General features: G+C 35.5%; 1 protein-coding gene and 1 pseudogene across 1 annotated transcript; both read left to right on the forward strand.

The window, feature by feature from the left end:
• Positions 1–695: 695 nt before the first annotated feature.
• LOC105865685 (olfactory receptor 6C2-like) lies at positions 696–1634 on the forward strand. Its single transcript, XM_020287428.2, has one exon. It carries the CDS (start codon positions 696–698, stop codon positions 1632–1634), a length of 939 nt encoding a protein of 312 aa, XP_020143017.2.
• Positions 1635–15327: 13693 nt separating this feature from the next.
• On the forward strand, positions 15328–16369 carry LOC105864751 (endophilin-A3 pseudogene; annotated as a pseudogene).
• The last annotated feature ends 2789 nt before the right edge of the window (positions 16370–19158 follow it).

The following is a 19158-nucleotide window of genomic DNA, read 5'->3' on the forward strand; positions in this document are numbered from 1 at the left end:
TATCCTAGGAAGCATAAAAATAAATAACGTAGATATTCTATTCAAACATTAGGAGGAAAATATAGCCAAGGATAAATATTACAAATATAAAATACATTTGAGGCATTCTTTACCTGGAAAAGTATGGACTGGAACACATTGAAATGAGTCTTTAGGAAATACACCACTAAAATGTTTTAAACACCCCTCAGAGAAGTTGGGCTGAGGCTGTGTGATAAGTATTCATTGTCGGTTTAATTAATAATACACATGTGAACTTTAATGTTTGAATTTTCTTAACAAAAACCACTGTTAGTTTATTTTAGCACTTGTCTACTAAAAGCATGCCTGGGAATAAGAAGTTAAGGAAGGCAGAATTGTGATTTAACAGCAACTTATTGAAAGGAGACTTTTCCCCCAATGCTGTTTATCACAGAATATGTTTGAATTTACACTGATTATAGCTAGGTTGTTGATTCATGAGACAGCAGTATGAAATATGTGATTCGATATGAGTAGTCATTTTGTGTGACACAAAGAGGAGGTTATCAAACATGAGTATGTGTCATGTGCTTGCTTCTCCATGAACCAAGTGTATAAGAATCACTCTCAAGTTTACTTCTCCTGAGATTAGAACCTGGCTAGTACTCTGGAGTTCCTCATATAAAGTCTTTCTCATTGTTTCAAACAGATTGGGCAGGAGACAATAATCAAGGATGAGAAACCAAACAACAGTAACAACATTCATCTTGCTGGGACTGACAGATGACATTCAGCTACAAATTCTGCTTTTTATCTTTTTGTTTGTTTCTTACATGTTGAGTATATCTGGAAACTTAACCATCATCACCCTCACTCTGATTGATTCCCACCTTAAAACGCCCATGTATCTTTTTCTCCAAAATTTCTCCTTCTTAGAAATTTCATTCACAACTGCTTGCGTCCCCAGATTCTTGTACAGCATATCATCTGGGAACAAGTCCATTACCTATGACGCTTGTGTCAGTCAACTGTTGTTTACAGACCTATTTGCAGTAACAGAATTTTTTCTTCTGGCCACCATGTCCTATGATCGCTATGTGGCCATCTGTAAACCACTGCATTACATGACCATCATGAATAGCAGAGTCTGCAAGAAATTTATCCTTTTCTGTTGGGTAGCAGCACTGGTCATCATTCTCCCACCAATTAGTTTAGGTTTGGGCCTGGAATTCTGTGACTCAAATATCATTGATCATTTTTGCTGTGATGCATCTCCTATCCTAAAGATCTCTTGCTCAGACACATGGTTGATAGAACAGATGGTGATAGTTTGTGCTGTGTTGACATTCATCATCACTCTCGTGTGTGTAGTTCTTTCCTACATTTACATCATCAGAACCATTCTAAGAATCCCCTCTGCCCAGCAAAGGAAAAAAGCCTTTTCCACTTGTTCTTCCCATATGATTGTTGTTTCCATTACTTATGGAAGCTGCATCTTCATTTATGTAAAACCTTCAGCCAAGGACGAGGTGGCTATTAATAAAGGGATTTCACTCCTTATTACTTCTATTTCACCCATGTTGAATCCTTTTATTTATACACTAAGAAACAAGCAAGTGAAGCAAGCTCTCAATAACTCAATTAAAAAAATTGCAGTTCTATCAAAAAGGTAAAGGAAAACGAGTTGATGGATCTAACTAAAAGGAAAAATAAATGGGCACAAAACCTAAAGCTTTGGACACTATTTGTCTATATAATGTATTCTCTAGTCATCTCAATATTCATACTTTCTCTTTAAACTTACTTATTGTGAACCCTGACTATTTCATTCTTTATCTCCATTAAAATCAAATTCTTTGAGGATACATGCTCTTACAATCTAGCTAAAATTCCTGTTTGGCTGTTTATTCCTTGAAACACAGTAGACCATATCTCCCACAACCTTTTCCACAGTGTTAGGTGTGACTATCATTTATAGCTAATAAATAGATGTGGAAGTACGCACACCCTTTCTAGACCTGGCCTATAAAAATATCCAATATGTGATCCGCTATGCCATTTCCTCAGCTATCAGACAAATGTTTATGCTTAAGTGATTTCGTAAGTTTCATGTTAATGATGAATGACCTTGTGAAAGCCTGTTTCTCTAAATCCTATGGGAAGACCTCCCAAATCACCACCAAATTGAAATCTTCAGAAACCATTTATGTGAGCAAGAAATAAATTTAGGCTCTGTTTGAACCATTGTCTACAGGATCTATTTTAGAGTAGTCAGCTATTATAACAAAAACCTAAGATATATGACATTTGCAAGCAGTGAGAAACTGAGAAAAGACTGGATACGTGAAAATTCATGTAATGTAGTAGAAAAATATTTGGTAAGACATGTGTCTGATTTGGAAGGCACACTAAGGCTCTACTGAGATAATGGCACAGGGGAAGTAGTTGGAAGTTGTGTGGGTTGGCTATCATTTGGTACTTTTTAGAAAGATATGTCTGAATAGAGACGTAAGCTTGAGATAGAATTAGCTGATTTGAGAGCAAGAATTAAAGGGATTAAAGAGGTTGCAAAAAAGTGTGATTTAGCAAACTTGGAAAATCCAACTGCTTCCAAACCCTAACCATTAAGAATAAAATGAATAAATAAGATTGAAAAGACTTTAAGAAAAAAAAATAATTATGACTTCCCAATTAAAAAGATCCAGGCCTATGCATAGATCATATTATGAGTTCCTAGCAAGCCTTTATTTCAGATAAACATAAATTAGCCACCATGAAGCTAAAAAAATAAAAGAATTAAAGAAACAGGCAAATCTGATAAATTTGTTTGGGAGTTCCAGCACATAAAATTGGAATCAAATAAATCAAAAATGTTCAAGTTATTGAGGGAATGTGAGGGAACTTTCATGCTCTTTTCTCTCTTGCCAGTTGGACGCTAATTCTCAGAGTAACCTCTGAAACCACATTGTAGGTGGCAGAAACCATCAGGCATGCATGAAAAACATGCATCTACCATTATACACATTCTTGGCCTCTTGATACAATAGTTAGCCTACATAATTAGTATGCATTCATATTAAAAGATGATGAAAATAAATTTCCTAAAAACTCAATTCTGTAATGAACAAAAGCCACATAAAATTATGACATTTTCTCTTGTACCACATATTCCCAGTAACTAGGGTGGTGACTTTTGAGGACATTTTTCAATAAATGTTGAGTTTTATCTGATTTGCAGATATAACCATGTCTCAGATATCATTACAGCTCTATACAGAAACTGATTTCAATGTATGCCAATACTATCTTCTCTCTTAATAGGAACAACACAGTATTTCTTCCCTATTTTGTCCATTGTCAACCAGTTGTACTGCAATAAAGATATGCTTCCTTCATAGTCACCCAACCACTGTTGGAGACCAGTGATAAAGCCCAACTTCTCAGTGATGTTCTGCTACAATTTAGGCTTGCCATATGAATAGATGTGCACCCCCATCTCTCCTTCCTCGGCTGGTGGTACTCTTGGCCACAGACCTTTAACAACACCAGATTCTAAATGATAATAATATTCAATAGTCCTTTCTTGGTGAGGATACAAGCTCTCTCTCCAACAACAATATGTTAACAAATATGGTATCCCATTGTGCCATTATTTGATAAGTCCGTTTACAAATGATTTCATTTCCTCCTAAGTTGATAGCCAGAAGTTGTCAGTTTTCTAAAAGAGAGCCTCCTTAATACCTCTACTTGTTTTGGCAAGTCTTTTTCTCATGACAAATGAGCCTACAGAAATGTTATTTCTACTTGAGGTGGTTCTACAAGATTTCCTCTTAATATTTCCAAAGAATATCTGGCAAAATGGAGTCTGCTTATCAAGCTATTACATATTTTCCTTCCAATTGAATGGTAAGATGAATGCAATTGAAACATGTCATACAAACTTCCAAGTTGTGCAGCACCCTAGGAAACTGTCAATTGATTATATTGTATTCTTAAATACAACTTAGTTTGTAGATGCCATAATGTTTCTCACCTAAGGCCATTTCATACCCACAAAGGGTCATCATCATTACTAATCTGTATTACCAAACCCAAATTTACTTCTCTTCAGTCTGAAAAAGTTCCTTGGTTTTACTTAAAGTTATTTCATCCATATTCACATTTGATAGCAGTCTTTTGCTTCCCATCATACCCAGATAGATGTCTTGTCAGCATCATCCTTATTTTCAGCTATAAAAGGAAGCGTAGTTGTTCAGCAGTCCCTGCCCTAAAATGATCCATTAATATCTATGCTAAAATGTCATCTGAGAAATAACTAGAGTGATAAATATATTTAATGACCATGAAGTGAATAGAATGATGCCTCTGGCTGCAAGTTGTGGGGAGAAGGGATATTACATCATGTCTTTTCCAAATTATCAGTGGAATTTGCAGGCCATTAACAACCCTTAGTCAGCATCAGATTTAAGTTATTCTCTTCCTCTGAGGTCCTCTCTTGGAAATATTCCTCAGTCGTTGTGAACCACTCAAGAGTATTCTCTCAGTTTCCATGACCTCCCCCTGTTTCCATTTACTGCCCATTTTGATCATTTCCACATTTCATGGCCTGGTTTTCCATCTCAGCTATAGTTGTCATCCAGAGGACAGGCAGTCACAGTAGGCTTGGTCATCCTCCTCTGTCCCCCCTCCAGGCAGTTGTCACCAGAGTTGATATGTGATGTATCACAGAACTTCCCTTGCCATTTCGAAAAGGGCCACATTCACACTTAGCTCCAAATTGGCTACACGGGTGAAATTACAGCCCACCCTAAAGTATCACTAAAAATGCAAGCAGATAAATGTAAAGGTATGGATATTATGCCTTAACTATTGGTATCCCCCTCCTCAGACACTCACAAATTCAAATATGGCCAAAGACAATCACATGAGAAAAAGAAAACTAAAAATAATATATACAAAGTTGTGAAATTGCAATACCACCCAACCTTCAGTCACATTTCCGGGTCCTATAAACGTTTCCAGTAAGATATTTGTCTTCCTTGCTCTCTACACACTGTGAGGAGGCAATTATCTAAATAAAATTCTAGGCTTTCAGTGTTTATCAATCATATCTTTTGAATAACTAGTGTATTAATTACCATTTTTAATGAGTCTACTCATTTAAGGCATTATGGAATATATATATATATATATAATTTTCTTTCCTTGTCCCATTTTGCACATTGATAGCAGCTAATATGTAACTTTTTCTGAATATTTTCAAGAAATCCTACAAAGTTGTGGGCATATAAATGTTGGTCCCTCAATGAATCTCTTTCAGATTCCATAAGTTTAATTGAAAGAGTAAATTTAGCACCCTGTTCAAAATTGGGTCACTCTAAATCACCATCCTCTACTAGATTTGGATTTTTATAGGCTAAGTTAATTGAATGAATCTGAATGAATATTTTTAGATGTGCAGAGGATATTAAACTGCCTCAAAACCCTAAAATTGATATTTCACTATTAATTCTTCAGGGTTATCCTGCAATTTCTATTTTTAGTATACTGTTCCTCAAAGAACTGTCCAAACATCTCAGCTATTTATGTAATTATTACTTCTAGCCCTGTCTTTTCATTTCTTCCCTGTAACTGACCTCTCTTTTGTATCACATAAATCTTTTTTTTTCATCATGCAACCCCATGCATAGCAATTCAGGTACAACCTTCTGAATATCTTTTATGCCTTCTGAAAATAAAGTGATAAGAGGTACCCAAAATTGGCCTCATCTATTATTAATACAATATACTCCATGGTCTATATTAACAATATTAAATTGTTTGTCTTTCTTGTCATCATCATAAGTTCTTTCTAGGGTTGCTTGCATTTGTGATACCCTCATATAAAAAGAATTGTCTCAATTATGGGTCAAGAAGGGGATAGAAAAATTATTCCTCGCAAAGTGAGCCTGACTTCAACCTTTACTGATTGAAGTAAGGCCACTGATATCACTTCAGCAGCATCTCCTCACAAGAGTTTTCAGTCACTTAGGTCATCGATCTAAATTATTCCTTCTATTCAGCAGTACCTACAATTAATGAAGTTCTCCCTTATTACTTATTCCAAGAATAAAAAATAGTAATGCTAGTTAAGATTCATTAAGTTTTGCTGCTGTTTTTCTGTAAAATGTTCTAGTTCTTGAACAGCATACCTTTGCCTCCAGCTATTTGTACCGTTACTCAGGTTAAACAGTGATTTCAACTGAGTTCATCTGAGTTAATTTGGGAGTGATACAGCCTGCGGCTCCTCACTTGCTGCAGTGTCATAGACATAAAATGTGATTCTTGGAGTTCCCCCAGAGAGATGCCTGTGACTTTATTTATGAATCTGGCCTTTGGGAGTCAGGGGAGGACACAACTCTGCTTCCACAAACAGCTCCATTGTCCAGAAGCTATGACTTAGAAGAAAACTGAGCTTGGGTTTTTATTACACACATTTGCTTTGTGTATATAAACATTGACAATTTTTTATTAAAGATGGAATAAGTGTTAGGGCTTCTAACTGTATATTTTCGCTTTTATAGATTTTAAAACTATGATCTTTTATGTATGTGTTTTTGGGGAACTATAATATATTGAGTTTTATGGCACACAGTTGATATTGTTAACTTTGTCATCAAAACTGCATACAAATCCTATTAATCCCCCTTTCCTTCTACTTTCCTTAACTCTGGTGTACCCCAAAGAGAAATCTTTACTTTCCTTATTTCATCACTATAAAAATAATAAAAGTATTTTGCTAGTATGGAAAAAAATTTGAAAATGATAGAATTTCTGCCCAGGTGGTCAGGTAAGCATGTGAAGACTTTCCAACAATGGAAATCTTGTCTTCTTTTTCTCTTATTACTCAAGCTTCCTTCTTCATATGAAGGAATAGAATAGTCTGCTAATTTCCATGTTCATTCTTGTCTCTGTCTTTCTACTTAGTTCCTCTAGGTCTCTAGGTGTTTAATTGAAGTTCCGTTGATGAACCTTGTACCCTCAAACTCCTGTTTTCATACCAAGGATGATTTGATACCACCCATCCTGACATTTAATGCTTTTTATGTGTTTTCATCCCTTTCTCTCCTATTCTCTCTTTCTTTGCCAAAACCACACTAGCCATTATGATTCATGGGTGTAAACCACCATTCTGATCACAAAAATATTTTATACACCCAAAATATTGCATGGTAAATCAGACTCAACATGAATTATAAGCCAGTTTCCAAAGATACTGGTGATAGCAAGTTGCAGATCATGCATACTTTTATTGGAAAGGTTCAAGATTCACAAGGGTAGCTCTCATAAAATGTCCATCATTTTCTACGTAGACTATGATATGGTTTGGATTTAACAAGAAAGATTTAAGTGATGCATGTCGAGCATTGTTTAAAAAGAAGAGCCACTTCAGTTATAGAACATCTAATTTCTATGCTCTGTTAGTTACATACCTTACAAAGCATTTCCCAGAAAGCCTACAACACTTAAATCCAATATTCTAGGTTTGTGAACAATACACAATCTTGACAGACTAAATAATCCTGCTATGTAAATCCCATTGATAAGGTCCCTTGCTTCAGTATGTTCCTCAGGAGGTTTGTCATTAATTAAAATATTTATAAATGAATTTTACCCAATGTCTTCCTTTCTTTCGCAGATATGAGTAAGAAAGGGAGAAAATAGATTGTGGTCTTGTAGCTAACACATCCTTAACCCTCAAGTATATGTTCTGCCACTCCCTGATTCATATAAAGACAGTAGAAGTGCCAATACCTAGAGGGTATTCCCGGACAAACTTCTAAAAGCTTGGAACAAGGGTATATTATAGATTATAGCTACAAATGATATAGGAATAAACCATGGAAATCAAATTAACCAATGCATGAGTCATTTGGGGATTCATAGTGTCATTAACTATCCAATGCAGTTAATTCAAAACAAAGTCTCAGCTATAACTCATATTCCTATGAGAAATGACTTTGTTAATGTGCATTCATGAAGTACATTCTATGGTTTTCATAATACCACATGTTCCTGGATTCTCTTCTCTTTAGGATGCTTCTTCACCGTCTTCATTCATTTATACCTTATATGGGGTTGTTTCTATAGTTTCCACAGGTACCCTACAGTTATATCTTTAATACTCTTTTTTCAGGTAAACTCTGTTGTCACCATGCCTTTTATTATCACCACTCTGATACTAACTTTAAGTTAACCTTATCCCTGATCTCCAAAAAGACATTTTGAAATGCACGAATAACTTTACTTTTTTTTCTTTTAAATCAAAGACATACGCAAAAGCATTTATACACACATGTATAAAATATAAATGCCTAATGTATTAGTAAAAACATAAATAATTACCACTCAAGCTAAGATATAATACAATGCTAGCACCACAGCTGCTCCCTGGATATTCCTTTTAGATCACACTACTTGTATAATTATGCTTTACGTGTTCTTTTTCAAGTACTATGTTATTTTTAAGGTTCATCTATGTCAAATTAGTAAATCTTCTAACTTATATTGCTATATTATATTCATCAATGAATATATCATATATGAATGAATATATCCTGAATATAATCCAAAATTACATACCATATAAAGAACCAGGAAAATCTGCACTCACATGGGAAAAAAACACTCTATAAACACTAATACCAAAATAACACAGATGTTTGAATTATCTGGCAAAGGATTTAAAATAGTTAATATAAAAATATTCCAATAAGCAATTGTGAAACTCATGAAACCCATGGAAAGACATAAAAATTCAGCAAAGAAGTAGAGATATAAAAAAAAGCCAAATGAAACTTTTAGAACTAAAAGATACACTAATATGGGGGGAAGAAAAGAGAATGAGTTAAAAAGCAAAATGATGATATCAGAGGAAACAGTTAGTGAAATTAAATATATATCATTAGAAATTATTCAATATGAACAACAGAGACAAGAAAAATGAAAAACAAAAACAGATCCTGGCCGGGCGCGGTGGCTCACGCCTGTAATCCTAGCTCTCTGGGAGGCCGAGGCGGGCGGATTGCTCGAGGTCAGGAGTTCGAAACCAGCCTGAGCAAGAGCGAGACCCCATCTCTACTATAAAATAGAAAGAAATTAATTGGCCAACTAATATATATACAAAAAATTAGCCGGGCATGGTGGCGAATGCCTGTAGTCCCAGCTACTCGGGAGGCTGAGGCAGGAGGATTGCTTGAGCCAGGAGTTTGAGGTTGCTATGAGCTAGGCTGATGCCATGGCACTCACTCTAGCCTGGGCAACAAAGCGAGACTCTGTCTCAAAAAAAAAACAAAAAAAAACAGATCCTTAGGGACCTGTGGGACACTAACAAAAGGTCTAATATTTGTGTATGTGGGTTTCAAGAAGGATATAAGAAAGAGTATAGCATAGAAGTGCATTTCCATAAATAATGATTTAAAAGTTCCAAATTTAGGAAAAAATAATTTACAGAATAAAAAATTCTAAAAAATCTAAAGAAATACCTCGCTAGAGATATTATAATCACACTGTTAAAAATTAAAGAAAAATAAAACATCTTAAAAGCAGATGAAAAAGAAGAGAAAAATGACCCATTGCCTATGAGAAAGAAATGGTTCAAATAAGTGCAGATTTCAAATCAGAAAGATGGGGGCTGAAGGATGAGGCATAATATTTTTAAAGTACATAAATAAATAAATAAATAAATAAATAAATAAATAAATAAATAAATATCAACCCCAAAGTTTACATCCAGAAAAAATATCCCTCAGGAATGAAGGAGAAAAAGAAAATATTCTCAAATGAAGGAAAATCAAAAGAATTCACTGCCAAAAATATTGCTCTAAAAGAACCACTATAGAAAATTGTTTGAAATAACAGGAAATGATACCAGAAGATAACATGCAAAAACAGGAATGAAGAGTGACAAAACTGGTAAATACCTCTGTAACTATAGTAAACTATTCATAAACTCATAAGTTTTAAAAACATGTTTGATAGCTAAAAGCAAAAATTATGACATCTCATGTTCTCAGTGTATTTAGATTTAATATATAAGACAACTACTATATAATGGGGAAGAAACAAAGATATTAATTGGAACCAGAATTCTACATTCCACTTGAAGTGAAGAGTATTTATTTGAGAGACTGAAAATGTATTTTTATTCCTAGAATAGAGCATTACTAAAAATCTTATATAAAAGACATATTAAAAAGCATAATAGATAAGCAAATGGAGTACTAAAATGTGGTCAAATAACCAAAAGAACATAGAAAATGGGAAAAGTGAGAATGTAAAACAGATAGAACAAACAAAATAACAAATAATAAAACCATATTAATAATTATGCTACATGTAAATGATCTAAACAGTCCCTAGAAAAAGGCAGAGTGGTCAAAATTGATTTTTAAACATTATTTAAATATATGCTATCTGCAAAATATTACATCAAAAATAATAAGATATAGGTAGTGAAAGGATAGAAAAAGATAAACCATGCAAATACTTACCAAAAGAAAGTTCGAGGGCTATAGTAACATTACACAAAGTCTGCTACAGATCAAAGAAAACTACCAAGGATTAAGTAAGACTTTATAATGATTAAAATACCAATTCATTAAGAAGCCATAATAATGCTATAGGTTTATGCACCTGTTAAGGGTTGAATTGTGTCCCCCAATAAAAGGTAAGTTGAAGTTTTAACCATCAGAACCACACAAAATGTAACATTATTTGGAAGCAGGGTTCTTGCAGGTGTAACCAAGTTAACATAAGGTCATTACGATGGGCTCTAATCCAAAATGACTTGTGTCCTTTTAAAAAGGACACAGACACATGCAGTGGAAAGGTGAGGTAGAAACAGACACAGAGCGAGAAGATGGCCATGTGATAAGGAAGGCAGAGATTAGAATGCTGTAACAACAAGAAAAGGGACACCAAACTGAATCAAGATGTCGATGAGAAGCACCGCCAAGCAGAGTGTCTCTGCAGAAAAGACAGATTCTAGGAGAAATTAGAAGAAAGAAGGAAGTGGACGAGCATACATTGGACGAGGGTCGGAAGGAGGGGTTCCTGAGACCACGGGAGACTCCACGGGAGGAGGTTGCGGAGGAGAACTGGAAGCAGAGACCTCTGGAGCACCCTGGAGACCAGTGGAAAGGGTAGGTGGAGAGGTTAACTTTCCCCTCCATTGCATCTTGGACTGCTGGTGGGCTCCCCAGCAGGTGGAGAGATCTGCGGACACCAGCCCAGGGATGGCCACCACCAGCAAGTGCCCCTCCCTGACAGATTTTCCCGGAAGCAGAGAACAGAACTTTGACCCTTGCTAATGTTATTTGTGGTGCCTGAAGGCTTAGCCAATGGCATGTCAATTTTGTTTATTTTTTCAAGGAACCAACTTTTTGATTTATTAATCTCCTGAATAGCTTCCCTCTTTTCAATTTCGTTTAGTTCTGATTTGATCTTGTTGATTTCACTTCTTCTGCTGGGTTTGGGGTTGGTCTGTTCTTCTTTTTCCAGCTCTTTGAGTAGTTTCATTAGATTGTCTATTTGTGATCTCTTTGACTTTTGGTTATAGGCATTTATGAAGATAAACTATCATCTCAGAACTGCTTTAGCTGTGTCCCAGAGGATTTGATAATTTGTCTCTCCATTGTCATTTTCTTCATAGAATTTTTTTTTCCATCTTGATTTCTTCATTTATGAAGTAATCATTTAGTAGGAGGTTGTTGATTTCCACGTTTTTGTGTAGAAATGTGAGTTTCTGTTAGGGTTGATTTCTAGTTTTATTCCACTGTGATCTGAGAAGATACATGGTATGATTTCTATTTTTTTTAATTTCTTGAGGTTTACTTAGTGTCCTAGGATATGGTCAATCTTAGAGGATGTCCCATGAGCTGATGAGAAGAACGTATATTCAGTGGATTTGGGGTAGAATGTCCTGTAAATGTCAGTCAGACCCAATTGTTCTAGAGTTTTGTTTAAGTCCATTATTTCTTTATTAATTTTCTGTTTGGAGGATCTGTCTTGTGCTGTCAGTGGGGTGTTGAAATCTCTTGTGATTATGGAGTTGCTATTAATCCATTTGCTTAGATCCAGTAAGGTCTGCTTTATGAATCTGGGTGCACGTAAGTTGGGTGCATATATATTTAAAATTGTTGTCTCTTCTTGTTGAAGTGTGCCCTTCACCATTATATAATGACCCTCTTTGTCTTTCACTACTTTGGTTGGTTTAAAAACAAAATCGTCTGAAATTAGAACTGCCACGCCAGCCTTCTTTTGGCTTCCACTTGCCAGGAATCCTAATCTCCACCCTTTTACTTTTAGTCTATATGCATCCTTGCAGGTTAGATGTGTTTCCTGAAGACAGCACATACTTGGCCTGTATTTTCTTATCCATTCAGCCAGCCTATGTCTCTTGAGAGGAGAGTTTAAGCCATTCACATTTATTGAGAGAACTGATAGGTAAGGTAGGTTATTGTTCATTCTGTTGGGTTGGATGTTGTTGCTTTGATTTCTCTCTTGAGCCATTGTATTATCTGGCCTTTAATCTTTGGGTTTTGGTTGTTTTTAAATTCGTGAGTTTTTATTATGGTGTTCCGTGCGTAACACTGTTTTGAGTACTTCTTTTAGGAATGGTCTTGTCTTGGGAATTCTCTGAGACTTTGCTTGTCTGAGAATGTCTTTATTTCTCCTTCATATACGAAGCTTAGTTTTGCAGGGAATAAAATTCTAGGCTGGGCATTGTTTCGTTTCAGAAGAGTGAGAATGGGGCCCCAGTTTCTCCTTTCTTGTAAAGTCTCATTAGAGAAGTCTGGTGTTATTCGAATTAGCTTTCCCTTGTATGTTACTTGCTTCTTTCATCTTATAGCTCTTAGAAGGGCCTCTTTAGTTGATATTTTGGTCAGTCTGATGACTGCATGTCCTGACATCTTCCTGTTTGCACTGAGCTTCTTGAACTTGTATATCAAGATTTTGAGCAAGGCCTGGGAAATTTTCCTCTATTATATCTGCAAATAGCTTGTCCAACCCTTGAGTGTTGTCTTCTTCCCCTTCTGGTAACCATATGACCCTCACATTAGGTTTCTTCACATAATCCCACATCTCCTGTAGGCTTTGCTCTTTTCTCTTGTTTCCTTGCTCTATCTCTGTGATTGTTTTATTTAGTTGGAGGGTATTATCTTCAAGCTCTGAGATTCTTTCTTCTGTTTGATCTACCCTATTCTTGTATATTGCTGGATACAGCTGGAACCCATTCTACTAAGTGAAGTATCTCAAGAATGGAAAATCCAGCACCACATGTACTCACCAGCAAATTGGTATTAATAGATCAACACCTAAGTGGACATATAGGAGTAACATTTATAGGGTGTCGGGAGGGTGGGAGAGGGGATGGGTATATACAACCACAATGAGTAAGATGTGCAACATTTGGGGGATGGACACGCTTTTGAAGCTCTTACTTGAGGTGGGAGGGGGGCATGGGCAATATAAGTAAACTTAACACTTATACCTCCATAATACGCTAAAATAAATAAATAAATAAATAAAAATTAATTAATTTAAAAAGCTTGATAAACTCTCGAACATAATAAATATAAAGACAGTCATACCTAGACATATTATAATCAAAGCACACAGAAAACACTTAAAAAGTGACATATAAAATAAAATATAAACATAAATGAAATATAAACACTCATTTATATGAATAATAAAATATAAATTTTAAAATATAAAAATAGAATATCATAAATAAATATAAGAACAATAAATATAAAAACAAAAAATCATAAAAGTCTGAAAGTTTATTCTATTATACAAAATATCACTAATAGTTATCACTTTTCTTTTTCTACTGTTATAAGAAAAGTAAAAATTTGGAATATAGAACAGAAAATATTATCTGATTTTTTCTCTCATTATCTAAATAGTTATATTTAACTTAACCATTAATTCTGTATTTTACAGGATTGATAAATCAGAAAAAGAATTCCTTATCATCTTACAAACACCTAAAATGATGTTGAAATTGTAAAAAGAAAGTGTGCCTTTTCCTTGTAAACTGATAGTTATTGTGGCATACCTAGCCTGCTTCTTATGCTAATGTGGATTAAATAAGCCCCAGAGGACACTTTCCTCTCGCTGCCTGATCTACGCCCTACCCCCAAAGTCAATTACACAAGGGATTTATTACTAATGTTTGAGATAGGGTCACCAAGGACATATTTTTTTAATTCTACTTATTTGAAAATTGGACCTAAGTTTTTTAAAGGCAATTTTGCAAGTGAGAAATATATCCATCTGCCAGAAAAGAGAAGATCAATTTTTCCAACAACAGTAAAAGATGGTTTCCTTGCCATTTTAACTATTTGCTTTACAGTTACAAAGAGGAAAGAAAATATTTACTAGTCTCAGTGGAGGCAGGATTTCTGCTGAGAAAATCTTCACCTTCTGAGGATGGTGGAAGATTTAGTGAAAACTGCATTTGCAAAGCTCTGAGTATGAGTGTGGATTGATAAGAATGAGCCATCAGAGCCCATCTACCTACACCCACTGTAAGATATTCCTGGATTATTTTTTTCACTCCTGACAACTTTGGAGTTCAGCAAACATCTGAGGCCACGATTATCAGAGAAGTAAGTTTTTTTAAATATTTTTTTCTTTTTCTATTTTGCACTCTAGAATGATGCTTTCCTCTGAGGAAAGTGTGTATAAAAAATAACTAATATAATCTGTTATTTTACTTAATATTTTATGAAGTGTTTCAACATCAATTCTGGAGTGTAGCTTTTTAATGTGAGTGATAAATATCTGATAGTCACCAACAACCTATTTGTACATATCTATACATGAAAGGTCATCTAAATGTACTGTAATTTGAGGGGGACACCCCTAAGCACCCTCTGCCACAATCTCACTCTCACTTTTTATTTAAATGGGGCGGGTATATACATACATAACGAGTGATATGCGCACCATCTGGGGATGGTCATGCTGGAGACTCAGACTTGTGGGGGGAGGGGGGGAGGGCATTTATTGAAACCTTAAAATCTGTACCCCCATAATATGCCAAAATAAAAATAAATAAATAAATAAAACTGCATATAAAATATATAATTTTGACGGGCCCCTTCCGGGAGCTGTAGCACAGCAGAGGCCTGCGGGCAACGCGGGGCCCTGGGGCCACCCTGAGGGGTGCGCGGCGTCCCCAGAGTGAGGAGGCTTCGCATAGCAGAACCCGGACGACATCCGAAGGTGCACTTAGCAGAAAATGACACCACAGAATCATTGTTATACAAAGAGGCATTCAAAGTTCAAAGAGGATGAAGCCAAAAAAGGTATTTAGTGAAAAAATAAGTAGTGCTGAAGGAACAAAACTTGACGACGCATTTCTGGACATGGAAAGGAAAATAGATGTTACCAGTAAAGCCATTGCAGAAATTCTCTCAAAAACCACCGAATACCTTCAGGCAAATCCAGAGCTAAGCTAGGAATGCTGAACACTGTGTGGAAGATCCGAGGGCAGGTGACGACCACCGGGTACCCACAGACGGAAGGCTTGCTGGGGGACTGCATGTCAAGTACAGGGAGGGGCTGGGGGAAGAGTCCACCTTTGGCAACGCACTGATAGAAGTTGGTGAGACCCTGAAGCTGATGGCTGAGGTGAAAGACTCGTGATATTAACGTGAAGCAAACTTTTATTGATCCACTTCAGTTACTGCAAGATAAAGATGTAAAAGAGATTGGGCACCACCTGAGAAAGCTGGAAGGCCGCCGCCTGGATTACGATTATAAGAAGAAGCGAGTAAGGGACCGGATGAAGAAGTCAGACAAGCGTTAGAAAAGTTTGAAGAGTCAAAGGAGTTGGCTGAAAGAAGCATGTTTAATTTTTCAGAAAATGATGTAGAGCACGTCAGCCAGTTGGCCGTGTTTATAGAAGCAGCACTGGACTATCACAGACAGACCATGGAGATCCTGCAGGAGCTTCCGAGTAGGCTACAGAAACGAATACCGGCTGCATCCAGCATCCCCAGACGAGAATACAAGCCGAGGCCCGTGAGAAGGGGCTCTAGTGAACTCAATGGAGTCTCCACCTCTGCAGCAGCAAAGACGTCAGGTTCTAACATTCCCATGGACCAGCCCTGCTGTCGTGGTCTCTATGACTTTGAGCCAGAAAACCAAGGAGAATTAGGATTTAAAGAAGAGAACATCATTACGTTAACCAATCAGATAGACGAAAACTGGTATAAAGGAATGATACACGGGGAGTCTGGATTCTTCCCCATTAACTGTGTTGAAGTGATCGTGCCTTTACCTCAGTAAACGTGTAACAAAAACTGTGGACATCCTTTTGTAACTGAAATGAATTCACACCAGTGTTCTCTCCCTGTGGTGCTCTGTGACATCTTTGCTCTCTGACCAACTTAATGACTTTTGTATGTGTGTTCTCTTTATAATGTATTTTATATCGATTTAATTTGTATAAATGATGTTCTTGCCCTAGCTACATGGAAATATAGCTTTCTTTTTTGCTTATTGTCCTAAAAGTCATTGGTTAAATGTATGTGCTTCCTGTTGCTAAAAATAAATCACACCCATTGCAGTTAAATATATATATATAAATTTATATATATATATAAAATGTATATATATATCTGTATATATATATGTAATATATATATAAAATGTTTCCTCCATTGAGTGGCTTGTTTGCTAATGTTTTATCAATAAGTAACCCTGCCTCTAATAGTCTTTCACATTTTAATGCAAACTCAATTTTTAATCTCTGCATCTAAATCAGTGTCAATTAGTATCATGACACTTTTCTTATGAATGTGGAATATTAATGATTGAAAGAAAACAGTTATGGGTTTGAAAGGAAAGGTACTGTCCTCAGCTCATGTAGGCTAAATGAGATATCTCATGAGTTAGAGATGTGTGACTTCAGGTGACAAGAACTGAGGGGAGGTGCCTGGGCTGCAGAATAAATGCATTTCTATACCACAGTTGGAAATGCTGTGGTTGTCTTTTCATGAGCCTAAACTGATGTCAAGAAGAATCTGACAGAATTCTAAATTCTGAAGGAGAATTCTGGTGGAGAATCTAAATTATAGGCTAACCGTGACCTTTCATTCCCTTATTTTGTTTTATAAAAACAGGTGTGAGCTGATATCTGCCCTTCCCTAATTAGGAAAGAAACATTTTAAAGCAACCAAATGAAATTTCATGTCAGAATATAACCAGAACCTCTAATAAATATGCCTTTTATTTCAGCAATAAAGGAAAATGACAAGCTATCCAGATGATGATTAAAGACAGAAAATATCTGAGTAGCTGTTAAATAAGTAATTAGATCAAAAAGAGAATTAAATACAAAATAGTTATTGACCCAAACAAAGAGTTACAAATTATTGATATTTTTATTGTTAGTCTAGGAGAAAGGTCAGCAAACTACTTCCTGTGGACCTTATTTGACCTGCAGCCTCTTTTTGTACAGCCAGGGAACAAAGAATAGTTTTTCCATTTTGAAGAGTTTTTTTCAAAAAACAAAGAAAAAGAACATGTAGCAGAAATCATATATGTCTTCTGATATTTACTATTCGGCCCTTAATAAAAAAGTTTGTGGACCCTAGTCTAGGATATAGCATAGTTATGCTAAAGAACATATCTTAAAAGAGAATGTAAATTTCAATAAATGAGCATGTAGATTGCTTATTCTGAGTAAGAAGAGTAAATATAAACTTTATTTATTTTCCAATAAAATTTATTCAGTACTTCATAAACTTTGAGTAGTACTAGTTACTGTAGAATATCACTGAATAAGACATAGTCAAATCTCAGTAAGATTATATTCACGTATTTAGTGATATCATAAAGATCAACATAGTGTGATAGAGCAGGCAAAAAAGAAAGGTATCTAACCTGGACAAAGAAATTTTAGGAAACTTTTCAGTGGAGATTACAACAAAGCCATAAAAGAGAAGGAATATCAGTATTAGGCTAGTGAAGGTAAGAATGAGATATGAAGTCGCTATTGGAGAGAGTTATACCAGGACACAGACTGCACTCAAATTTGTAGATATCTTGTTATTTTGGATTGTGGAAAGCTAATGTCCTCCTTTGGTGGAAAGATTCTGAAGAATTGTTTCATACATAAATATTCCTTTCTAATAATTGACATCATCATCTTACAAATGTAATCTCAATGGTCAAAAAGTGCAAACATTTCAGGTCTTGTTAGTAGATGTTATGATATTGACATTTAGACTCCATGCAATTCAGGTATTGCTAATTAAAATTAATCTATAAATCTAACTGTGCACATCAATTTTAAATAATATTCTATTACTTATCAATGGAATAAAACTGACAACACCACAAAAAAAAATATGGTGGAAGAAGCACAGATGATTGGAGGAGAGTAAATACTGGACAAATAATCCATGTGAAGATTTGCCACAACATACTGCCTGGCATATAGAAAGTGAATAGCAGCTGCAGTTTCCCTTTTTACTTTTTATTTTATTTTGTTAAATTTTTAATTATGAAAGAATTTTATATTTACATAAGATTTGAAAAGAGAGTACAGGCAGTTCCCAGATAACCCTCACCCCCAATCTTAGCATTTTACATAATCATAGTACAATTATTAAAACTAAGGAATTAACATTAATACAATACTAACAACTAAAATATAGACATTATTTGGATTTCTCCAATTTTTGCACTAATGTCCTTTTTCTACTGCAGGATCCAATTCAGGATACTACTTTATATGTAGGTAACATGTTTCCTTAATCTCTTCCAACCTGTGACTCAGCCCCAGGCTGTCCTTGTCTTTCGTGTCCTTGACACTTCTGTAGAGTACTGGTAAGATAGATTGCGCTTGTCTGAAGTTTTCTTGAGATGAGACTTAGGTAGTAGATTTTGGAGTTGGTGCCTTTCAAGTTTCTTCACTGGCCATTCACTACTTTTCTCATTTAATACTCTATTAATCAGAAGCGAGTTACTAAATCCAGCCTGCATTCAGGGGAGGGGAATTCGGTTCCACCTCCCGGAAGAAGGAGTATAAAAAATTTGTAGACGTATTCCACAGCAATTAATAAATGTTGAGGGGAAGATATTGAGCAACTGTGCAATATCCCCTAATTTTTGCATCCATCAAGGACCTCA

Source organism: Microcebus murinus, chromosome 10 (assembly GCF_040939455.1).
Source record: "Microcebus murinus isolate Inina chromosome 10, M.murinus_Inina_mat1.0, whole genome shotgun sequence".
Taxonomy (NCBI): domain Eukaryota; kingdom Metazoa; phylum Chordata; class Mammalia; order Primates; family Cheirogaleidae; genus Microcebus; species Microcebus murinus.

What these genes read in the sequence shown, in the direction of transcription:
- LOC105865685 (XM_020287428.2), top strand. Translation starts at nt 696, where the DNA reads ATGAGAAACCAAACAACAGTAACAACATTCATCTTGCTGGGACTGACA.